The sequence below is a fragment of the Ovis aries genome, chromosome X (assembly GCF_016772045.2).
Source record: "Ovis aries strain OAR_USU_Benz2616 breed Rambouillet chromosome X, ARS-UI_Ramb_v3.0, whole genome shotgun sequence".
Lineage (NCBI taxonomy): Eukaryota > Metazoa > Chordata > Mammalia > Artiodactyla > Bovidae > Ovis > Ovis aries.
The window spans coordinates 68,734,889-68,761,380 of NC_056080.1; the positions used below are offsets into that span (position 1 = coordinate 68,734,889).

General features: G+C 34.2%; 1 protein-coding gene across 17 annotated transcripts in view; it reads right to left on the reverse strand.

Moving 5' to 3' along the window:
* ATRX (ATRX chromatin remodeler) overlaps positions 1 to 26,492 on the reverse strand; it is a 275,615-nt gene that overhangs the window by 160,395 nt on the left and 88,728 nt on the right. For 5 of the 17 annotated variants that reach the window (XM_012106956.5, XM_060408294.1, XM_027963608.3 and 2 more), the window contains 7 exons: positions 17,341 to 17,396; positions 16,416 to 16,468; positions 15,409 to 15,533; positions 12,123 to 12,236; positions 7,983 to 8,092; positions 6,165 to 6,232; positions 2,802 to 5,866 (listed from right to left, as the gene is read on the reverse strand). In XM_012106956.5, coding sequence (XP_011962346.2) covers positions 2,802 to 5,866; positions 6,165 to 6,232; positions 7,983 to 8,092; positions 12,123 to 12,236; positions 15,409 to 15,533; positions 16,416 to 16,468; positions 17,341 to 17,396 — 3,591 coding nt within the window. The remainder of the gene's footprint in view (positions 1 to 2,801; positions 5,867 to 6,164; positions 6,233 to 7,982; positions 8,093 to 12,122; positions 12,237 to 15,408; positions 15,534 to 16,415; positions 16,469 to 17,340; positions 17,397 to 26,492) is intronic. The other 12 variants (XM_060408301.1, XM_060408295.1, XM_060408304.1 and 9 more) reach the window with 7 other exon arrangements.

Here is a 26,492-nt window from a genome sequence, read left to right on the forward strand (position 1 = left end):
ACATGATACAAATTTTGCGCAGAATTATACTTACACACACACAACCACACATACACACAAATGAAGGAGTGCATGTAAAACTGATGAAATCTGAATAAATCATCAGTTTCCTGGTTATGACACTGTACTATAATTATGAAAGATTGATACCATTGGAGGAAATTAATGAAAGACATCCAAGACCTTCTGTATACTTTCTTTCAACTTCCTATGAATTTATAATTATTTCAAAATAAAAGAGGGGGCAAAAGTTAGGTTCATTGATGGATAGATAGGATATATAAATTAAAGTATGTGATAAAGCAAATATAGTACAATGTTAACAGCAGAAATTCCTCCATATATTTAACATTTTTTCATAAAAAAATACTGGGAGAAAATGTTGAAGAAAAAAATTCACTAGGAACACAGATACCTACAGGTGCAGGATAGAAATATGCTAACTGTAGAAAGACAAAAGTAAATCTTCCAATTAACCTTAGCAAACTCACAATAAATACTTCATTCAAACAGTTCAATCCTCAAATTAAATATTACTAGCGATATTACTGCTGTTCCTCCTTACCACATCTTTGAAAATTTGACCCATCCTTCAAATCTGAGTTCAAATACTATCTGTTCTTTTAAGTCTTCCTCCAATATCTGGATAACTGGCTCACCTACTATTTATCACACAGACTCATTTTAGTTTTACATCTTTCTCCTGGTATTCTTTTTTTTAAAACAAATAATGACTTATCTATGTCTATCTTGCTCACTGGACTGCAATCTCCTAGGACCATGTTCCTCATCATGGTTAGTCATGCCATTCCCGAGACCAACTAGAAAATGGTGTACACTGTAATAGATTCCCAACTATTGCTGAATAAATAGGAATCCTCTAAATTCATGGGAGCAGGGTAGGCTTTTTAAGAGCTCATAAAAATTGTCACCTGAATTAAGCTGATGTATTAGGAGAATAGATAAATTTAGCATGCTTTGTATACAGGCAAGCAAATTCTTAAGGAATGCCACTATCATTGACTCACACCCAAACTTATCTTGGAAATCAGTGCTTTTAACATAGTGCTTATTTGCAATTCCCCGAATATTTTTTTCTGACTAAGTATTTCTACCAACAAAGTCCAATTTTTATTTATTTTAATTTTTTATTGAAGTATAGTTGACAATGTCCAATTGTTAGATGAGTTCATTCCCTAGCAAATTTGTCCTCCTTTTCTACATCTAAAAGTATAATCAGTCCAAGAAATACCCAGAGTGAAGAAAATTTGAACAACAAATTTTATTCCTTCCAACAGTTGAGAGACTGGCATCTTGCCTGAAGTGCAGAATTCTCAAGGCTTTTCTGGATATAAACACGATAAAAGGGAAATGAACCCTCTTAAGTATTAGCCATATGTTGCCATCTCTTATTAAGACCTAATCAATGCATATTACTTATTAAAATAGTTATTAACAGTTCTAAGCATGAGAATTGTAATTCTCATAGAAACTCTCATATGTGTCAAGTGAGATTTGGGGAGACGAAAATTAGTATCTGAAATCAAACATGCAGATTTCACTAGGGAAGCTGTTTTGTCATGGAAATCAGTTTTACAAAGTTTGATTAGTCCAACAGTCTAGAATTTGCAAATGAGAATACTCCATGTAATTTATTATTCTCACACTCTAATCCTAATGAGAGTTTTTTCAACCTACCTGATAACCAAAACATTGAATTGATATCAAAGCAACCATTATATTATATTTTGAATACAAATTCACAATCTCATATGCAATTTAAAAATCTAAGAAATTCTCAAAATTAAAAATTTTGTAAGGTGGTACCAAAGTTTACTTGGCAGCAATATCTAATCTGAACTGCTTATTCCTCTTACATGCAAATGTTCGTATGTTCTGCTGGAACACAATAGTAAGTGCAATCTCCTTCACAAAAATTTTTAAATAAATTTGAAGTGTCCTTGGTTAACTGACAGGTTTTATTGACTTAAAAAAAGACAATAAGAGCAACAAGCGTACATTTAGTATACAACTATTTTTTAAAGAACTGCCATAATGATAAATATTTTTAATTTTTTGAGGGGTATCATTGACCCATACCCTTATTGTCCTAGTGCTCTATCTCATCAGGGTAGAGTAATCCATGTACTTTCTGGAGTTTTTTCTTTTTTTATTTTGTTAATGTTAAAAATGGAAACATCTGTTCATGTTATTAGAAAAAAAATGATGAGCATCAGCAATAGGTTTCAATAAAGTAAATTTAAATTTTTCAGAGGATTTCATAGACACAAAGTTAATGTGCCCAATTTAAAAATCAGGGCTGATTCATGTGAATATATGGCAAAAACCACCATAATATTGTAAAGTAATTAGCCTCCAATTAAATTTAAAAAAAATGTCAGATGCATGGCAAAGCAGTTAAAACTTTCACATAACATGTCATACTCATAACAAGCACTCATCTCCATTACATGAGTAAATGTCCACTGAACTACTATCAACAGTCTGATTTTCCTTCATAAATTACTTTTCATTACTCCAAAGAAAAGCATTAAACATTAATAAAGAAATTTACCCAACAAATTTGGTACACATGATACAGAACACTAATAATGTTTCAAATACCTCCCAATGGTGACAAAAGAAATTGGAGAAAGAGGTTCTAGAAAATCTCTAAAAATTTTTTAAATGGTGTTTTCCTACACAATAAGTAACCTTGCATTTGGCTGACTACAGAGAAAATAAACAATGTAGTTATTCAAGAGGGGAAAAGTATAAATTTTCTATTTGTTTTCCCATACCTGAAGATTGACAAAATCCAGTATGTGACGACAGCACTAAATTTTCAGTCACAGGCTTAATTTTCTGCTCATCACTGCTCCCCTCACCTACAGATTTCTGATCATCATCTCCTATATCAGAAGAAGATGAGGAAGTAATGTCAGCCTGCTTCCTTTTAGTGCTTGTTCTCAAGGAGTTTCTCATTTTCTCCTTCATACTGCCTGCCTTCTTTTTAGCTGAAGTTCTTTGTTTCTTCAGGTTTTTATTATCTTCAGAACTTTCCTCAACATCAGAAGATGATGAGCCACTTTGTACTTCCTTGCTATTTCTATTTGAATTTAAATTCCTTCTTTCCCTTAATTCTATTCTTTTTGGTCTCTTATCAGAAAAATCACAGCCATCTTCCTTCATGGAATATTTTTCAGTATCAGATGATGAACAATCCTGTCTCTTCCTCGAACTCTTTTCAGGCAAGTTGAACCTTTTCTTCTCTCTACTCGATGTTCCATTCTTACTCCTCTTATCTTCTGAAGAATCACAACTTTCTCTTTTCCCTGGTAACTTCTCAGAATTATCAGATAATTCACCCTTCTTTTTAGAAGCTTTATCTTTTCTTTTTTTGCATTTCTTTTCCCCATCAGCTGAGCTCTTATTTTGTTTTATCCTTTTAGGAAAGTGACAAATTTCTTCTCCCTCAGGTAATTTCTCAGTAGTATCAGATGATGATTCATACTCTTGTTCCATCACTTTTTCACTCAAGTCTGCAGTCTTCTTTTCTTTTTCTTCAATTTCCTTTTTGCTCTGCTCGTTATCATCTTCAGAGGATTCATCACTCTGTTCTTTCTCTGAGAACTTCTCAGCAACATCACATAAGCCACCCAGTATTTTCTTACACATTCTGGTTCGCTGGTGCTTACTCTTTCCTTTAGATTCAGCAAACTTTTTATCTTCTGGAGAATTAAAACTCTCCTCTTTCCCAGAACAAAGCTTATCAGCACTCTCTGAGGAAACATCAGGCTGCTGCTTCTTAGAGAGGCAATCTCTCAATTCCATGTTGGTCTTGTCTTTATCAACTGTGCCTTCTGCTGAAGAGAAATTCTCTCTCTCTTGTTTCCTTTCAGCATCATCAGATGATCCTTCCTGTGCAGTCCTCAAACTTTTATGACCTTGATTATCCATTCCTTGTTTGTTGTGTTTTTCATCTTCAGAAGAATCATAATCTTCTTTATTTGGAACTCTTTTTTTGGTTGTTCTGGCAGTCCCAATTTTACTCATTCTCTTTATCTCTTTTTCTAATTCTGAGTCATAATTAGAAGATTCAGACTGGTTTTGCCGTTTCTTTTTAGAAATTATAGACTTTTTAACTGATTTACCTTTCTTAATATCAAAATCTGAGCCAGAAGTAGAACTTTTTCGTTTCCTTTTTCTTTTATCATCTTTCCCTCTTTGAATCTCTGAGTAAAAAGTCTTCTTGTTATTTGTATGAGGTTCATTAATATCAGTATCTGAAGAACTGTGACTCATACTGGGCACGTCTTTGAGGATTGCCAGCATTTCTTCAGAATCTGAAATGTGATCCACAATCTCTGACTGCTTAGATTTAGGCAATTTATTAGGTTTAGGATTATCTATAGCACTGTCAGAAGAATTCCGCTTATCCTTTTTTCTCATTGGAACTGTAAGTTTTTGTTGCTCCTTAACTGTTTCATTATTTTCTTCATCTGAATTAGATGTTGTACGGTTGGTTTCTGTCTGTCGCCTCAAAGGTGTAGTCTTTACACGCGGGGATCTTCGAAGATCAGATTCTTCTGAAAGTAACGGAACTTCACTTTTAGCCAAATGCTCATTATCATTCTTTTCCTGTTCAAGTTCACAGTTCTCTGGCTTAGGGTTCAGACAAGAACTTTTATAGCTATCTTTATCTTGTGGAACTTCCTGACAATCAGCACCTTTAATTGGGGAAATAGAAAGGGAAACAGGGGTGAGTTTAACATATAATTCTTTTGTTACTTTAGCTGTTGTTTTTGATTTAATACCTCCTCTGTTGTCTTTTGAAGTAATATTTAATTTTATAGAAGTCTCCAGTTCTTGTTCAGTTCCACTGTTGCCATCTCCCTGATACTCTGATGAACTCTGAACTTCCATAGCAGTCTCAAGATTTTCAAAAATGTCTTCTGGAACTGAGGAAGGAACAGACACAATATCCATGTCTAAGTCTTCGGCAGTGTTAGTAGGTTCATACTGAGGTTCTTTTTTATCAGATTTCTTATGTTCAGTACTGGCATTTTTATGTGCTCTTTGTTCCTCTACTGCAACACTCTGACCTATATGCTCACTATCTACCTGCTTTCTTGACAGTTTACCTTCTGATTTTGAAATATCCTTCCTTTCCAAAACACAAGGTTTTTCTCCTTTTCTTACTTTTGTTTCAGACTTAGCATCTATGACTTTATGCTCTTCGGTATTTTTCTCTTTGTTTACAGCATCCAAAGCTTGAATCTCTGAATTCAAATCTTCTTCTAATGCAAGATGAGCTTTCTTGATATCAGCCAACACAGACTTAAAAGCCTTAAGCTGACGTAACTTTGTAGCAGAATTGATTTCTGAATTATCTGTTGCCTGCTTCAAAAATTTAATGTAACTGGAATTCATGTTGGCAGTAGTCTCAATCAGTTTTTTTGCCTTCTTAATCATGTCCTTGGGCACAATTAGTGCTGAATAAGAGTAGGTTACAGAACCAGAATATGAATCATCTAACTTCTTTTCTTCTCCATTACAATTTGAACTGTTTTTCTTTGGAGAAAATCTGGGTGCATGCTCATATACTTTACTAGTCTTTTCATTGTCAACTTTTATCTTCTTCTTATTTTGTTGCAACAACTGTTCTAAGTTTTCAAATACGCTGTTACATGCCGTGACCAAGTCCAACAAAGGCTCTGGGTGGCAAATGTAGCAATACCATTGGTTGTTTTCATCCATTATTGTAGACAGCTCCTTTCGACCAAGGTTGCGAAGAATGCACTTCTTACAGAAGGCATTATGGCAAAAGTCACAACAAATTAAGTTTCCACCTTCTGCACACCATCTGCAATTATTTAAAGATTAAAATATTATTCAAACATGAAACTCATTTTAAATCTTTATAGTACTAAACCAATTAAAATTTCTTGCCAACAATTTTAATAGCAAAGTAATTTAGGTAATTTACTTATTCTTTGTTAGAAAATTAAGATATAAATCAAGGGCTATGTGGAAAAGAACAACCTTCCATTGAAGATATCAATGATGATACCACAAAAAAAAAGATTTAATAACAGACTATATAAGAATTTTCCCTCAAGTAGACAACACTGAATTTTAGTTCATCTTGATTTATTACCTACCTACACTGTTCATCCATTCCATCTGAGTCACGGCTAATATCATCACTCATATAATATTTAAAGCAATTCTATTAAAAAAAGAGAGAGAAAGGGGAAATTTATTCAAAACTTTTAATATTCATAAAGGAGAAAAACTTCATTTTTAAGTCATTAAAAAAGTAATGGGAATGCATCTATGTGTGTATGTGTATGTGTGTTTTAGAGAATCAAAACAAAAACACTGTACCACCCCAACTAGTACTTTAGAGACACAGGAATAGCTTAAGAAATTAAAACAGACTTCTATATCATCAAGTACCACTGTTCCTTATATAAAAATTGATAGAAGATTTTTAAGGCAAATTTCTGATCTCATATGGCTAGCTACCAAAGATCTACATAAAAATATATTAGGTTTGTTGTTACTTAATACTAATTTAATAGTCATCATATATAAACAGCTACTGTGTGTAGAGCTTAGCAATAGTATCCTTTTCTGCTCTATGCTATCTTTAAATCTCCAATACCTACTGTGTAAGATAGGCACTATTACTGCCCAATTTGAGAGACAAGGCTTTGGTTCATTAATATGTAAATAAATCTCCAAAAGTCATACAATTACAAAGGCAAAACTGATATTCAAATCCAAATCTGACTGACTTTAAATTCCTTCTCACTGGAATAGAAGAAAAGGGAAGGTTCCATGACCACTGATAACAACTACTGATTACTGACCTGGGCTCAACAGACTGGCCTTTGAAAAAGAAAACAATCACATATACAAGAAGAAAGGAATGCACATTACAAATCCAATAGATGCAAAATTCAGCTGTCACAATTTAAAACTAGAAGCCTGACTGAACTGAATTCAAGAAAAGGAAGGACACAAATTACTGCCTCTTAGGCAGTAAATTTAGCTTAAGTTGGTCTGCTGCTGCTGCTAAGTCACTTCAGCCGTGTCTGACTCTGTGCGACCCTACAGACGGCAGTCCACCAGGCTCCCCCATCTCTGGGATTCTCCAGGCAAGAACACTGGAGTGGGCTGCTATTTCCTTCTCCAATGCATGAAAGTGAAAAGGGAAAGTGAAGTCGCTCAGTTGGTCTACATCTATCAAAAATTCATGCAAGATCTACAAATGGAACTCTAATTAAGTAAAGTCTGGTCTGCCCCTACAATTCAAGTAGATATTTTACTGGGAAACAAACTACTACAGGATTAATTTAGCAGTAACATGAGTTAGGGAAATGATATGCTTGATAAAGTAGATATTTAAAATTAATTCTAAGGTATTACTTATAAAAAAGTTTACATAGACTGTTAAAATTATCTTCAATACATATAAAATATTTTTTTTTAAATCTACAATCTCCAAATTAAATCAAAACACTACTCTACATGGAGAATTTAGATTTGAGTAATTAGAGTATGTAAAGAGAAAAGGTTATAAAACATATGTGTGCATACACATATACTCTGCAATTCTCCAACACACCACATTGTCCCTCACCTATGAGTCTTTGAATATCATGTTGCCTCTGGCCTAAAATATACTGAACCAATCCCACTTTACCAAGCTAATTCCTATTTATATTTCAGACATCAGCTGTATCATCTCCATTATATATCAACTTCAAATTACAATGGCTTCTCATGTGTTCCCAAAGTACACAGTATCCCCCCTATCGTAGCACTTATTGGCCCTTTCATGGCTGTCTTCCCCACTACCAGTATATGCCCTCCAATGGCAGAAACCATTTCCATTTTCATCACTGCATCAAAAGTCTGACACATGTTAAGCATTCAGATATCTGTGGAATTATCAACAGATCATTACATACCTTACAAATAAGTACTTGCAGTGAAGGATGTCTATAAATGGAATCTTTTTGAAAATGATTGACCTGTTGTCCACAAGCTGTACAGCTCACAATCCCATGAAGCCCATCTTCTAGAAGAAAAGAGTGACCATTATTCACACATAGACACACATATAAAAAGACATATATTTTAGTTAGCATTTTCCAACATTCAAATTGAAAATTAAATACTTCATAATCCTTGGGAAAATGACATTTTGGATACAAATAAAAAGGTTAATAATTTTATGGACTTACTAAAAACATGACAGCCTTGACAAATTGCAGAGCTACCTTGTTCCCTTTTACAGATGCAGACCCTATTTCTCACAACAACTTGATATAACATGAAGAGATTCCATAAAAGAAGTTCTAAAAATAGGTATCAAGAGCTCTTTTCATTTTGCTACTGCTTCACAAATAAATTCAGCATCAGTTCTTAAAGAATGGAGAAGCAAGTGAAATACATAGAATAGATTCTTTTGGAACCCTATACTTTAGTTAGGTATGCCATAAAATTTTTATTCTCAAAATGGAATTTTCTATACAGATCCTTTCAAAAATATGTAAAAACCTGACAACTTTATGTTACCAATTTCCTTCCTCAGAGTCCCTTCAATGCTATCCACAATCCCCATTAACCTGCCTTTTTTCTATATTTACTCCATTGTCAAGTCCATATCAGCACTATCCACTATTTCCAAATATGGACAAATAAGATTTGCAGTTATATCTATCTTGGCAGGAAAACCTCAGAATGGCTGGGTTTTGACAGAGCCCCATGCCACGGTTTTTGTAGAAAAACAGATTGAAGATAACCTACACAAGAACAAAAGGAACTTTTGCCTCACCCTCATCTCTAGTTCTATACAGTGCTTCACAATCTGAACTGAAAATTTGAATCAGACAAAGAATCTTTTAAAAATAGGGACAGCCATTCCCATCCCTAACCCACTGAAAGTTTTACAGGTGACTCTGATGTGTAAACAACTCTTACCCAAATAAGATGGCAGAATATGACTCAAAAGAGGCCAGTGAAAATGCCTGCATTCACTGAAGGAAAAAAAAGGGGGGGGGGGACTAAGACTTAAAAAAAAAAAAGGAAAAAAAATTGTCTCTATCACTAACAAAAAGACAAAACAACACATGTATTTCTCACCTTTTAAATTTCTATTTTGTGTTATTATTAGTTTTAAGGTCCAAAGCACCAGGGACCCAAGTATCAGCACAAATATTTTTACTTGCAGAAGTTAAAAAAGGTTAACTGAAGTATAAGGGCACCATCACACTCTATAAAGCTGCTTATATTTTATTTTAAATCATACCATCCTGGATTAGCATTTGATTGTGAGTATTCATATATTCTGTACTTTAAACACAAATAAATTTACAGTGTGTTTTCATATCAAATAATGATTACATTCATGTAAGCTAACAAAGTAATGAAAAGCTAGAGTCTGAATGTTCATCCAATGTTAGATAATATTAAGCATATTCTTTATGCTTTTGCATATATATCACTCAAGAATTTTAAAAAGCTAGGTGATCCAATGGAGAATTTTCCCCAAATGTGCATAAAGAATCATAAAAGATATTCACTGAAGTACTAACTAGCAATTGGGAAAAATTTGAAAACAAAAAATTAGAAATAATTTCACATTTAGGAAATGGATAGTGATTTAATTATATAACTGAATTCTATAGAACAGTGAAACGTAAAAAACTGATTATACATTTACTGATATGAATACATTTCAAAATCAAAATTGAATAAAAAATGTTGCAAAAGGATATCTACAGATACTACTTTGTATATTTTTAAATGAAAAACAAATACTTTTTGAGCAAAATTAGGTAAAAAAAAATATAAAAACATGCATGCAAACAGCACATATGCACACAAACTTCAAATAATCACAACCTGAAGTGAAAAAGAAGAGGAAATAGGAATAAACCAATACTTTATTTAAATGAGATCTGAAGCAAATATTGTAAACTGTTTAAGTGGTACTTTACTAGACATACTTGTTTCTATGGATGTATGTTTTATTTTTTTAGCTATGAAATATCATAATGGTTATAATACAGCATATAAATGGAAAAGAGGCATTTTCATTTCTGACCTCAATACATTTTATCAATCTTAAGGAGAGAATTATTCTGTCATATAGAAAAATTAAATGTAAAATATGTTTTCTAACAAGTGAACTAGGGAAAGGATGTCAAAATCGGCTATGGTATTAAAAAAAAAACAATGGCTCCTTAAATGGTCAATATCTTTGCATTTAATTTTGTTTCAAATCATTATAAGACTATTTTATGTATAAAGTTTACCTTCTTGACAGTTTCCTAAATTAGACTTCAATTTTAGAACTAACTTCCTAGGAAGTTTGAATATTAACTAACAGTTCAGTACCTTGTATCACTAGTTCATTCACACATGTGTATATAGGTAAAAATAGTTAAAATCCTGTGTGATTTCCAACAGCTTAAAGATGTAGCAAATTATTAAGACAAAAATTAACAAGAAAGATTTAGCTATCATATGGCTATAAACACACATATTCCCTTAAGCACAATATAAACATCCTTACACAGAACACTCAATAAAATGTTCCACAGACGTATCAGCTCAGACCAAATACCAGCAGCATAGTAAATTAGCACTGAAATCACCCTCCCCAATAATTGTAGCTCTTTTTTATTCTCCTTTTAGCCATTATCCATATCTGAGGCACTGACTACTCCAGAGTCCCTCCCCAAAAGACACCACTAGATATTAATTTTGACACAGCACAGTATACTTAGTTATCTGTCTTCCTAGAGGATCCATAATCAGAAATAAGAAGAAAGAAAACTCTTACTGCTGGTCCTTATCATCATCTTCTACTTGATGATTCTCTTATTTTAAAGACTACTACTTAGCTTTGGTGAGCTCTGTTGCTGCTATGGCAGTTTCCCAACTATGAATTAGTCTCAAAAAATCTTCCTTATGCTTGAAAGAGGTAGAACACCCCCTGGTGGACAAAAGACTAAACTACATTTTCTTGATCTCTAAACATAATGAATTCAATCTGAAAATTTACATATATATTTATACACACATCTAATACGATATACTACTGTACAGATATATTTTACTGGTACCACCAAGATATCATATAGCACTGGAATAAAATCTACACAAAATTTCAGCAAAATAAGAACTACTCTATAATTTCACAATTAAAATGATAAATATTAAACAGACAGGCTTCCGTTACACTCCTATTTAGAAATTTTGTGTCATTTCTATCTTTTAGAGACTCATTCTTTCTATCATAACGGATTCTAGCTCTGTTAATATGCCCCAAAAATACATACAGGCACTACTTTAAACTCACACACAAACAAGTAGGACACAAACTTCACTGCAGTGAATTTTTAAATGAATCTTCCTCATGCTCACTTTCTACAGATGACTAGCCAATGGTTGTGTGTATAAGTGAGGGTGGACAGACAAAGGAAGAGGTGACTGAGACAGATGAAGGGAAGGTCCCTAGCTCTAGTTCCCTTCTCCTTTCTATGCATATCTACACTGATATCCTTAAGCCAACAGATGTCTGACTTTAATGCACATAACAACAAACTGGACCAGGGTCTTGACATCATCCCCAGAAATTCTAAATTGTCATGAGTGGAGTCAAGGGAATTGCATTTTTAATATAAGCACTCAAGGTGACACTAAAGCAGATGTCCATCACTCTATGAAACAATGTTTTAGATATGTCTAAAGTTATCTGAAGGCCACGTGGAAGACTTTGTCCAAATCTAAAATTCTTTCATGTGAGAGGGAACACATGGTATTCTGGCATGTAAGCATTTCAGAACTAACATGTGTAAGAAGGAAATACTAAGCTTCTTGAGATAACTTAATAGCCACTGAAGGCAAAGGTATTTTAATCAATGGTGTTTAACCTTTTCTGCTTCAGAGCTCAGAAAGAAACAGAAGTTATTTTTAAGTAGTGCTTTTAAAAAACAATGGGCAGAAAAGTGGAGGTATTTTTAGTAAGCACATCAGATTTTCCAATATGGTCATAAACAGCAATTTAAACTCATGTTTTCATTTTCACTTGTATTTACCTCCGCGTTTTTTGAGATTTTCAGTTTTCATTTTACTTCTGCTTCTAAATTCAGGCCCTTTAAAATCATCTTTGTCTTCATTCAGCACTGGCTCTGGTTGTACAATCACTGTACCTAGAATGATTTCATTTAAAAAACCATTACACATATTAAATGTGCAAGTGAAGTACAAGACTCCAGATAAAGCCAACATTGCTGGAACATAGTTTTGTTTCTTTCAAGCTTTCAATATTTATATAAGGACCTCTCAAGAATAAATAAAACAGGGAAATAGTAAAAGGGCCAGGTGTCAACAATCAAATTACTTGTTGGAACATAGTTCATAAAAAATGGTGGTGAGGGGGGAAGTATTATGAACTGATTTGTAACAGAAATGTGTGAATAAAGTTAAAAATCTTTAGCCCAGTTCTCAATTTTTATACTGCCTATCACAAAAGCTTTTCTGACTATGAACATCTACGCTAAGTTCCACAGTTTAAAAAATAAAAGGATCAGAAAAGAAAGCTTTAAAGACATCTTATTCTTCTCATAAGCTAAACCATAAAGGCAGCAAAATATTCTTAAATGTTGTTTTATATTCTATTACTGCTGTACTATTCTGTACCATTTCCTAAATAGTTAAGTCAAAGATTCAGTACCCTGAAAGTCCTTACAGAGTTTTAAACAAATATTGCCTTAGGTACTTAAGCTCAAGTGCTATAACAATAAATTGCAGAATGAAATCAATTGTTGGTCCCTATAAAATCTTTTAGAAAGAATGTACTCTCTTAGCCATAAAACATGTGAACTGAGGAGAGAGGTTGCTAATTTTTCATTTTAATCTCTCAAGAGAAAATAAAGTAGAGGCATGGTAAAAAGGGTCTAGGTCTCACTTTACCTATATTGCTGGGCTTAGTAATTAGGCATTGTTGTTGTTTAGTCACTAACTCGTGTCTGACTCTTGCGAACCCAAGGACTGTAGCCCACCAGGCCCCTCTGTCCATGGGATTTCCCAGGAAAGAATACTGGAGTGAGTTGCCATCTTCTTTTCCAGGCGATCTTCCCGATCCAGGGATTGAACCTACTTCTCCTGTGTTGGCAGGCAGATCCTTTATCACTGAGCCACCAGAAAAGCCCAACTGGGCATTACTGACAAAAATTAATAAAGTATAACTGTCCCTCAGTATCCATGGGGGATTTGTTCCAGGACCCCTTGGATACCAAATTCCGTGGATGCTCAAGTCCTTTATATAAAATAGCCTATAACCTATGCACATTTTTCTGTATACTTTAAATCATCTCTAGATTACTTACAATACCCAACACAATGTAAACCCTATATAAACGGCTGCCAAATGACAATCTCAAGTTTTGCTTTTTGGAACTCTCCACAATTTTTTCCCCAGATATTTCTGATCTGAGGTTGGTTGAATCTGCAGAGGCAGAACCCACGGATATGGAGGGTGAACTGTAAAACCTGGTAGTTGTCAGGGGCTGCTTCCCTGAAACATAGGTCTATGTTAGTCAGCAGTGAGGTTTAACCGAGGTTAAATGAATTTCTGAGTCTCTGAAAAAACACGGGGAAATAGGGCACAAAGGATTGAGTATTTTTACAAGCTGGTAAATATAAGTAATACCACACACACAAAAAAAACCTTTATTCACAACAACCGTTTCACATATATACTCTCAGAGAAGCCCTGGCATTTGAAAAAAGCTAAAGATTTACAGATAATCCTCCCCCCACCCACCCCCCCCACACACACACACACACACACACACACACACACACACAGGGGGGAAAAAAAGATTTCTTTATGAAGATTCTTCTATAAATTAAAGCAAAGCAGCAGAGTGGAAAGAGCACTCACTAGCTTTGGATTCAGGCAGACCTGAGTTCAAATCTTAGCTTTTCAATTTAAAGCTGAAAAAGTTCCTTGAGCTCTGCATTTGTTCCTTCATACCTTACAGCATTGCTTTGAGAATTAAATGAGTTAATTTTTAAAGAGTCCAGTACTTATACATATTCAGTATTATAACAATAATGATAATCAACCAACTTTGACCTTATGAAACAGGTCTATTTTGGTTTGGTGGAAGAGAATTACCCTTAGTTCAGGTTAGTAACATCCCATACTAACTTTCTTCCATAATGTCACTAAAAGAAAGATTGGAACACCTAGTTCTTAGCTCACCCAGTGGCCATCATAAGCACTTCAAGTAACAACCACTGAGAATATAATAATCCAAAGTGAATCACTACCTATGAAACTCAGACTGCCATGTTAGCTGTTTCTGCCTTAGGCCACCAAAACCATTACACAAAATGATTTTCAAAGCCAAGTAAATGGTAGGCCCATTAATTTTTCTTCTTTCTTCCTCCTCTCATTCATTTATTTTCCTCATTCATTTCTTATCTATTGTAACTCCTAATTTTTCCTAGTCAAGAAATGTATTATCCTCCTACTCATCATTTTTTAAACTTCCATAATCAAAATATGTGTCACATAAACATAAGTAGAGACAGAGAATAAAGTAGTAAACATTGCTGCAAATGATCAGTGATAACAAATCTGAAAAATCTAAGAGCCTTGAACATATTATTCAATAAAGAAACAAATCAAAACTTTTGATTCTGAAACACCATGAAATTACCAAGATCCATGTCATTCTCTCATCATGTAATCACACTGCTCTTAGGCCTGAGCTATGAAAAGTCCAAGATTTTCATTTGGCTTCTCCCCTATCAACCCTGCCCTGGCCCCAATCTAATCAATGAAACTTTTAAGATTAGAAACATAACAGTTGAGAGGAAATGTGACAAGGCATTTTAAAAAAGGATAATTACAAGAAATATATCCAAATCAAATTTAACACATAACTTCACTTTGAATCTTAGGGAATTTAAGAATGCAGTAAGAATAAATTAAACTTTAAATGTTTTTAAGACGTTTTCAGAGTATTCATTATGTTTTTCATAAAGCAAGCATATTAAAATTCACTGAACCAAAACTTAACATACTAAACATTTAAACCAACTTCCACATTCCAGTATAATTTGGAAACTAGAAGCCAATGGAAAGAGACACTAAGTTTTCTTTTCAAACCTGACTATATATTCTAAATATTTAACCTCAGGAACACACATTATCGTTACCATACTAATACATTTCCAAACCACTGCTACTAAAATGTCAGGTTTGGTCCTTGACACACAGCTTACAATAATAAATTTCTAATTTTACAGTAATGACATTTAAAGATATTTTTCAACTTTAACTTCATATAAAAAATTAATACACTTTACCTTTTGGCAAGCTTTGCATAGTAATATCATTTTCTGAATTTTCATTAGAAGCATCTTCATTTACAGTTTCATCCAAAGGTTTTTCATCATCAGATTCTACATACTTTGTTACAATTGAAGGTTTCCTATGAAAAAATTAAGTCCATAGAATTACAGACATTTCTGACAATTGAAAAACACCCAAATAACATAAATAACATGTTTAGATTAAGCAGTGGCTCTTAACCAGGGATACATATCAGAATCACCTAGGGAAGCATACATCTCTATACCACATTACAATTTAGAAGGTCTTCAGCAGGACCAGGGCATGCGCATTCTAAAAAAAGTAAAGAGTATTTAGAGGGGAACTCCTATTTAAGAACCACTACTTTAGGGAATAAGTAAATAACAAACAAACTGTGATTATTAAAAGACATTTATTTCCATTAGTTTTTAAAAACAGTCCAATAGAATAAACAGCAAACTTCTAATAAAAACTATATTTCATAGTATATTACATATTACATTATGCTTAGAAGTAATTTCAGTCTTTATGTACAATTCACTTTGACAATTTAACACAGATAAGTATTTTAACCACTCTTTGATCTTCTTATAACTTCCTTATAACTATTATGGCTACCATTTCCCATCCTAGACAATTTCGTATAACCCTAAAAAACTCATATTGCCTCATGAGACATTTAACATTTCATTTTTCCTTTTCTCTTTTTTTTTAAAGCATATATATTATCTGAAAGGAATTACCTATATACTGCCAGGGCCACTAGTACATAATAAATCCTCTCCTGGGAAAATTTTAGTTAAAATTAAAAGTCAAGTGATAGATACAAGAGGATTCATTATATTACACAGCCCTTTTTAAAATATATACGCTTGTATAAATTAGTTTACTTAGAACAACAGTGCTTGAAGTTTAGGAAAAAAAACAGATTATTCTAATAAAAAGGAAATAAAACAACCTGAAAAAGAAAGTAACTTTTTTCCCTCCAGTATCAACCAACCTCTTTGATCGTGAGGATCCTGACGATTTGGATTTTTCTGCAGAGCTAGCTCCCTAAATGCAAGAAATAAGTACAAAAGTGAGTAAAACTCTGAGAAACATCCCTACAAGTATTTTCCTATACCAACATCTATAATATAATAGTAGAATGAGACATAATTTATATGCCTAAAACATTTTTCTAAAAGAAACATCAATAACTAATTCTCATTTACTCTCAAGGTTTCCTTGATTCAAGACTATCTCTTTTTGTTAAATTATTACTGTTGAATTTTCAGGAATAGAAAATGACACACTGCTGTATACCACGATCTTGGCCTATGCTGACAAACACAAAATGAAGATGTACAGGTAACCAGATCTCAATAGACAGTTTTAAGAATCTAAAAATGTGTCATTTTCTCTATCCTAATATATGGCACAGAGTACCTTCTACAATTTTCTCGGAGATACTAAATTTACCTCCATTTTGCCAATATAATCAGTATATTTTATTGGATTCAATTTTTCACACTTGATAGAAAGAATCCTAAAACACAGTGTAGGCTGGCATTATCAGGTGAAGGACCTCAGGATGGGATCTGATAATAATGCTGAAGAGATTCTGAATATCCATCTCAGAACCATAAGGTTATGCCCATAACAACCACCTTGAGCACCACTGTTACAATATAATAACATTCAAATACATGTTAGCTAGGTTCAGTAGTCTGACTTTAGGTGAAGCAAACCACAGCACTAACAAAAACAGTAAACACCATCAAAAAGTGAACAATTACTGAAAATAAAGTTATCATAATAATACTTGGTTATAACAGTAAACTCAAACGCATGCATATATTAAATAAAAGCAAACTGATGACACCTACTCTAGTTGGTTAGTAGTATGCAATAAATATCTTTTAAATGCTCCAAGTTATTCTTACCTCTTCCCTGCTGTTTTCCATCATATCAGAGTTATTGCCAGACCCACTGACTTTATCTTAAAAGACAAGAAATGAAAACATTATTTATCTCTTTGGTGCATTATCAAACAGAACACCAATACCTACAATTCTGTGAATCCATTTTTCAATCTATGCTGTGTGGCAGTATTGGTAACACTTTACTCACATAAAAATATAAGAGTTTTCTATCAACTATACTCCAGTAAAAATATTTTTAATATATTGCTTTGGTTAAAAAATGTTTTCTGCCTATAATCACCCTTTTGACACACACCAATTCCTTTATAAAAGGCATTTCTGAAAGGAGCAGTACGTAATCAAAACATTTCCTATTGTAACCTTTTAAAGATTTTCTCTTAAAAGAAAACTTAAATTCCATCTTCTACTAAAAATAAAAACATACTATTAACTAATTGCACTGAGTTGGCCAAAAAGTTCATTCAGGTTTCCCCATAACATCTTCCAGAAAAACCCAAATGAACTTTTTGGCAAACCCAATATATTTCCCTTTATCAGTAAAGACTTTAGTAGATTAAACCTAAAGAAAGCAGAGGAAAGGAAATAATAAAGATTAGAACAGAAATTAGTGAACCAGGGAACAGAAAAACAATAGAGGAAAATCAACGAAATCAAAATAAGTTCTTTAAAAAGATGAGAAAAACTGGAAAAAAAAAAAACTTAGGCTACATGGACCAAGAAAAAAGGACACAGACGAGAAGTTAAAAGGAGATGTTGCTGTTTACCTTAAAGAAATTAAAAGATTATAAAGGAATATCATGAACAATTATATGCCAAAAACTTAGATAACCTAAATGAAATGGACAAATTTTTAAACACACATAAATTACTGAAGTTGACACAAGAATCAATAAACGTGAACAGATCTGTAACTGAAAAGACTGAATTAGTAATAAAAAATCTACCCACAAAGATAAGCAAACGTCCAGATGGTTTAACCACAAAATTACACCAAACATTCAAAAAAGAAAAAAAGAATTAACTCCATTTTTTTCATAAAGTCTTCTAATAAAAATGGAGGAACTACATCTCAACTCATTCAATGAGACCAGTATCATATCAAATCAGAAAAGATACCATAAAAAGAGAAATCTACAGACCAATACCACTTATGAATACAAATGTGAAAGTCCTTAATAAAATACTAGCAAACTTCAAAAGAATAAGACATGTATTTTTGCTACAAACTGAGAAAAAAATACTGGCAAAAGATATATCTAATGAAGAATTATTATCTAAAATAAATTTTAAAAACTAAAAATTCAAGAATAATAAAATAAATAACATGATTAAAAACAGGCAAAAGATGTGAAGACATTTTACCAAAGAACATATATAAATGATAAATGAGCATATGAAAAGATGCTCCACATCATCATATCTCATTAGGGGATCAGAAATTAAAACAGGAAAATAACACCCTACACCTATTAAAATGGACGAAATACAGAACACTGACTATACTAAATGCTGGTACAGATGTGGAATAACGGGAACTATTCACAGTTGGTAGGAATGGGAAATGATCCACCCACTTTTGGCAATATCTTACAAAATTAACCAAACTCTTACCACCTGATCCAACAATCACATTCCTTGAAATTTAACATAATAAGCTGAAAACAAAGTCCATTCAAAAAACTGCACACTGATGATGTTTATAAGTATTTTTTATTTATATCAACACCTTCATAAGTAGCTTTTTCCATAATTGCCAAAATGTGAAAACACTAAGATATTCTTCAAAAGGTAAATTGGATAAACTACCTGTGGTACATCCAGACAATGGAATATTCAGCTTTAACAAGGAATGAGCTAGCAAGCCATGAAAAGACATGGAGGAACTTTAAATTTATATTACTATGTGAAAAACTAAGATCATGGCATCTAGTCCCACCACTTCATGGAAAATAAATGGGCAAACAGTGGAAACAGTGGCTGACTTTATTTTTCTGGGCTCCAAAATTACTGCAGATGGTGACTGCAGCCATGAAATTAAAAGACGCTTACTCCTTGGAAGGAAAGTTATGACCAACCTACACAGCATATTCAAAAGCAGAGACATTACTTTGCCAACAAAGGTCCGTCTAGTCAAGGTTATGGTTTTTCCAGTGGTCATGTGTGGATGTGAGAGTTGGACTGTAAAGAAAGCTGAGTGCCAAAGAATTGATGCTTTATAACTGTAGTGTTGGAGAAGACTCTTGAAAGTCCCTTGGACTGCAAGGAGAGCCAACCAGTCCATTCTAAAGGACATCAGTCCTGGGTGTTCATTGGAAGGACTGATGTTGAAGCTGAAACTCCAATACTTTGGCCACCTGATGCGAAGAGCTGACTCATTTGAAAAGACCCTGATGCTGGGAAAGATTGAGGGCAGGAGGAGAAGGGGACGACAGAGGATGAGATGGCTGGATGGTATCACTGACTCGATGGACATGGGTTTGGGTGGACTCCGGGAGTTGGTGATGGACAGGGAGGCCTGGCGTGCTGCGGTTCATGGGTTCACAAAGAGTTGGACACGACTGAGTGACTGAACTGAACTGACTGATGTGAAAAAAGCCAATTTCAAAAAGTTAAATGCTGTATGAGTCCAACTACATAACATTCGGGAAAAGACAAAACTATGGAGAGAGTAATAAGATCAATGGTTGCCAAGGATTTGGGGGATGGGAAGAATGGAAAAATGGAACAGAGGATTTTTAGTGTCGATGAAGTTGAGATAGGAGGGAAGGTGGTAAGGAACAACCATTTAAAAGAATGACACTGCCATTGAGGATACAACAAAAACTGGTAAGAACCATCCAGGCCCAAGATGGTGGAAAACTTGACTTCCAGTAGACCTTGAGTCTCATTATACACTCATTGTAATATATTAGCATGCTACATGACACACCTACAGGCATCATAAGAGTTCTTAGGCTAACCATAAAAGGCCAAAAAGTGATGATGGCTCAATTCCTAGAAATCCCCACCCTGCACCAAAATAGTTGGAATAATATTGTTAGTCTATGAAATTACCAAGCCCATAAAAACAAACCACCCTCACACCCCAGAGCCTTTCAGCTTCTGTGATGGACCACACTCTAATGGAGTGTGTTATCTCCCAGGGCCGCTCTCACCTATGGAATGTGTATCTCTCTCAATAAACCTGCTTTCACTTAACTACAGTTCACTCTTGAATTCTTTCCTGTGCAAAGCCAAGGACCCTCACTTAGCAGCTCATCCCAGCTCACTTGGCAACTTACCTAAGACCTGGGATGTGACCATCCTCTCGTATTCCATTTTCCTGCAACATCTTTACAAAGTAGCAGAAGAAGGTGGTCTTCTCTCTCTCCTCACTTTTCCTTTGATTTTTAAAAACGTCATACACTAAGATCTAGGGCAAAGCCCTCTTGCCTGCCTGCTTGTACCCTTTACAAACATCCTATATTAACAAATCCAGTTCTTGTCTATCACTTTGCCTCTTGCTGAATTCCATCTGTGCTGAGACATAAAAAAATTGAGTTTCACTGAGTTCTGACACCAGGTGTGTGGTTTCAGGTTGGGAGGTCCGAGTTCTCTCCTAAGTCAGAGATTGTAGGTCCAAGTTCCAACTGGACCTACAGGCATCACTGGGTTTGAGTCCCATCTGAGGTGGGAATGGTTTCAAGTCCCAATCTGGGGTATACAGTTTCACAGCTAAACTAACCTGTATGATACTATAATGATAGATAGATATCATCATACATCTGTCAAAATCCCTACAACACCAAAAGTAAAATCTAATGCAAACTATGGGTTTGGATGATAATGACTGTCACTGTAGATTCATCAACTGTAACAAATGTTTATCTGTGGTACAGGAAGTTCACACTGGGGGAGGCTGTGCATGTGTGGGGGTGCATAATAGGAAATTTCTGTACATTCTACTCAATTTTTTTGTGCAGCTAAAACCGCTCTAAAAAATAAAATTTATTTTTAAAAACTTAACAAACGGAACTTCCTCAACTACCTACAAAAAGTCCCATGGATGGAGGAGCCTGGTAGGCTGCAGTCCATGGGGTGGCTAGGAGTCGAACACGACTGAGTGACTTCCCTTTCACTTTTCACTTTCATGCATTGGAGAAGGAAACGGCAACCCACTCCAGCGTTCTTGTCTGGAGAATCCCAGGGACAGGGGAGCCTGGTGGGCTGCCGTCAATGGGGTCGCACAGAGTCGGACACGACTGAAGTGACTTAGCAGCAGCAGCAGTAGCAATATCATACTCAATGGTAAAAGACTGAATGCATTCCACCTAAGGGCAGAATGAGAGAAGGAAATCCTCTCTTGACACTTCCATTCAACACTGTAATGGAGATTCCAGCCAGAACAAGTAATCACGAGTTAAAGAAATAAAAGGCAAGAAGACTGAAAAGGAAGAGGTAGAACTATTTGTCTTTGGAGACAATATATCTTGCATATAGAAGTCCTAAGGAATCCACTAAAAAATAGTAGAACTAATAAGAGTTCAGAAAGGTTGAAGGATATGAGAAAAATAAAAGTCAATTACATTTCTATACATTGCGAAGAATGATCTGAAAATAAAATTAAGAAAACAATCCATTTATATAATGGCATCAAAAAGAATAAAATGCTTAGGAAAAAACTTAAAGAAGTTTAAAACTTATACTCTGAAAACTACAAAACATCATTGAAATAAATTAAAGATTTAAATCAATGGCAAAAACAATGCATGCTCATTAAATAGAAAGCAACATTAAGACAGCAATACTCCCCAAATGAATCTACAATTTTAAAAAAGGCAATCCATGTCAGAATCCCACTGGATTTTTTGCAGAAACTGATAAGCTAATTCTAAAATTCATGTACAATTAAAATGAACCCAGGATAGTCAAAACAAAATAGGAAGACTCACACTTAGAGATTTTAAAACTTAGTGTAAAACAACTATAGTCAGTATAGTGTGGTACTGGCAAAAGGACAGACATAAGAATCAGCTGAAAAGATCTGAAAGTTCAGAAATAAACCCCTATATCTATGGTCAAATGATTTTCAACAGGATGCTACAACCATTTAATAAGGAGAAAATAGTCTTTTCAACAAATGGCACTGGAACAATTATGTATTCACATTCAAAAACTTAAGTTAGAGACCTGTCTTACACCACATACAAAAATTAACTCAAGTTATCAAAGAGCTAAACATAAGAGCTAAAACTAAAAAAACTCTTAGAAAACAACACTGAGGTAAATCTTTCTGACCCCAGATTTAGAAGTAGATTCTTATACATGACACCATAAGTATAAGCAACAAAAACAAAAATAGATTCAGTGGACATTTAAAAACTAAAAGCATTTGTGCTTCAAAGGAAATCATCAAGAAAATTAAAGAAACACATACATCTACACAACTGAATGCTATCCACTCTTAAAAGGGAAGACAATTTTGATCTATGCTATAACACTGCCTATAACTTTGAAGGCAATATGCCAAGTAAAATAAGACAGACATAAAAGGACAAATACTGTAGATTCCACATATGTGAGGTTCCAAAAGTAGTCATATTCATAAAGACAGAATGTACAATAGTGGCCAACAGGCACTAGGGGTAAAGGGGATTTGGAAGTTAGTGACTTTAAAGGGTACAGAGTTTCAGTTGGAGAAGATGAAAAAGTTCTGGAGATGGATGGTAGTGATTCACACACACACAGCAATGTGAATATACTTAATGCCAAAGAATTGTATATTAAAAATTAGTTGAAAGAGTAACCTTTACATTATATATATTTTTATTTTATCTTAATAGAAGTCTAGAAGATATAAAGAATCCTTATCAGTCAATGATAAAAAAGACAAAATACCCAATTAAAACTGAGCAAAGGATCTAAGTAGATAATTCTCCAAGGAATATATACAAACTACCAATAAGTATATGAAGAGATACTAACGTCCTTAGCCATCAAGCAAAATGAAAACTAAAATCATAATAAGACTCAACCTCACATGTACTAGGCTGACTAAAATTAAAATCAAAAGTCAGATAACAACCACTGTTGGCATGGATGCAGAGAAATCAGAATCCTCATACACTGTTGGGTAGAACATGCAAAGGTGTAGCCACTTTGGGAAACAGTTTGATATTTCCTCAAAGGATTTAACAGAGTTACTATATAACTCAGCAATTCTACCCCTATATATATAACCAAGAGAAATGAAAACATATGGCCACACACAAACTTGTTCACAAATGTTCATATTAGCATTATTCATAATAGCCAAAGGCAGAAACAAGATTGGCCATCAACAAAACAACCAATGTGATATATCTATATAAAACAATGTTATTTGGTCATAAAAAGAAATGAAATACTAATATACACTACAACATAAATATACCTTGAACACTTTATACTAAATGAAAGAAGCCAGTCACAAAGTACCGCATGTAATAGAATGACATTTACAAGAAAGCCTGAAACAGGGAAAACCATAAGAAAGTAGATTACTGGTTGCTTAAGGCTGCTCATAGACGGTGATAACTAAAGAATACGGGGTTTCTTTTTCAGGTAATAATATTATAAAATTTTCTGTCATGATGGCTGCATGTATCTGTGAACATATTAGAAACTACTGAACTATACACTGTAAACTCATGATTTTTATCTCAATAATGGTGTTAAAATTTTTATTAGTCACTGGGGAAATGAAAATTAGAACCACACTGAGTTATAACTAGGTCTCTATCAGAAAGTCTAATTTGTTTTTTAATTTTTTTAAACAATGGTAAAATCAAATGCTGGAGAGAATACAAAAAAATGGATCATTCTTAAATTGCTGTGAGACTGGAAAACCGTTTGGAAAACCGTTTAGGAGTGTTTTTTTAAAAAAATACAACCATTATAATGACCCACCAAATACTCCTGAGCATTAATCCCAGAGAAATGAAATTTTCACTGACACAAAAACCTGTACACAAATGTTTATTGGCACCCTCATTTGTAATAGCCCAAATCTGGGATTATCCAAGATGTCCTTTAACAAGTAAATGGTTAAACCAACTGTAGTATATCCATACCATAGAACACTACCTTGCAATAAAAAGGAGAGAACTATTGACACATGCAATGACCTGGGTGAATCCCAAGGAAATCATGCTAAGTGAAAAAACACAATCCCAAAATGTCTAATCCCAAACTATACGATTCCATTAATGCTGGCGCTGCTAAGTCGCTTCAGTTGTGTTCGACAGTATGTGACCCCATAGACAGCAGCCTACCAGACTCCCCCATCCCTGGTTTTCTCCAGGCAAGAACACTGGAGTGGGTTGCCATTTCCTTCTCCAATGCAAGAAAGTGAAAAGTTAAAGTGAAGTAGCTCAGTCGTGTTTGATTCCTAGACACTCCAAGGAATGCAGCCTACCAGGCTCCTCTGTCCATGGGATTTTCCAGGCAAGAGTACTGGAGTGGGGTGCCATCGCCTTCTCTGGATTCCATTTATAGAACATGTTAAAAATGAAAAAAATTTTAGAAATCGAGGATAAATTAGTGATTTCCAGGTATTAGGCACAGGTAGGAATACAGGTAGAGAGCTGAACATGATAACAAAAGGGCAAGATGAGAAATCTGCATGTTGACTGTGGTGATGCAAACATGAACCAACTCATGTTTGTAATAAACTGTGTAGAAGTTAACACAAATACAAAGTACAATAAAACTGAGGAAAACTGAGTCATATTGGTAGATATCAGTGACATGGCTAATTGATAATATACTTCTGTAAAACACTGATATTGTGAGAAACTGGGCAAAGTACAAAAGAGCTGTGCATATATTAGAACTGCATGTGAATCTACATCTATCTCAGTAAAAATATCACCTTAGGAAAGAAAACTTAGAAAGTAAGGGGGGGGTACTTTCTCAACTTGATAGAATATTTACAAAAGTCTTATACAGGAACCATCATACTTAATGGTGAAATAGTTCAATGCTTTCCCACTGATATCAGAAATACCAAGAGGATGTCTATTATCATTCTTCAACATAATAACAGAAAATATAGAAAGTCCTACCCAGGATAATGAGACAAGAATAGGAATTAAAAGCCATACGATGGAAAGTAAGAAATAAACATGACCCTATTTGCAGACAACCGGATTAGGTAGAAAATTTCAATAAATCTGAAAGATGAAAAAGAAGCTACCTAGAGCACGTTCACAAAATACAAGGTCAACATAAAAAACATAACTGAGTTATTGCAATGAACAATTAGAACTTGAGAATTAAAACCCAGGGAATTTAAAATAGCACCCCCAAAATGAAGTAATTTGATAAAAATGTAACAAATTTGTATATGGCTAACAACAAAAGTCACTACAACAAAAACTATAAAACACTAGGCCAACTGAGAGTTTCTATCAGCACTTTTTTCTCTACTGTTAAGCATTCCTAAGGTCCACACTGTATGATTATACAGTGGAAGTGAGGAATAGATTTAAGGGAATAGATCTGATAGACAGAGTGCCTGATGAACTATGGACAGAGGTTCATGACATTGTATAGGAGACAGGGATCAAGACCATCCTCTTGAAAAAGAAATGCAAAAAAGCAAAATGGCTGTCTGGGGAGGCCTTACAAATAGCTGTGAAAAGAAGAGAAGCAAAAAGCGAAGGAAAAAAGGAAAGATATAAGCATCTGAATACAGAGTTCCAAAGAATAGCAAGGAGAGATAAGAAAGCCTTCCTCAGCAATCAATGCAAAAGAAATAGAGGAAAACAATACAATGGGGAAGACTAGAGATCTCTTCAAGAAAATGAGAGATACCAAGGGAATATTTCATGCAAAGATGGGCTCAATAAAGGACAGAAATGGTATGGACCTAACAGAAGCAGAAGATATTAAGAAGAGATGGCAAGAATACACGGAAGAACTGTACAAAAAGGATCTTCACGACCAAGATAATCACGGTGTGATCACTCACTGAGAGCCAGACATCCTGGAATGTGAAGTTAAGTGGGCCTTAGAAAGCATCACTATGAACAAAGCTAGTGGAGGCTGATAGAATTCCAGTTAAGCTACTTCAAATCCTGAAAGATGATGCTATGAAAATGCTGCACTCAAAATGTCAACAAATTTGGAAA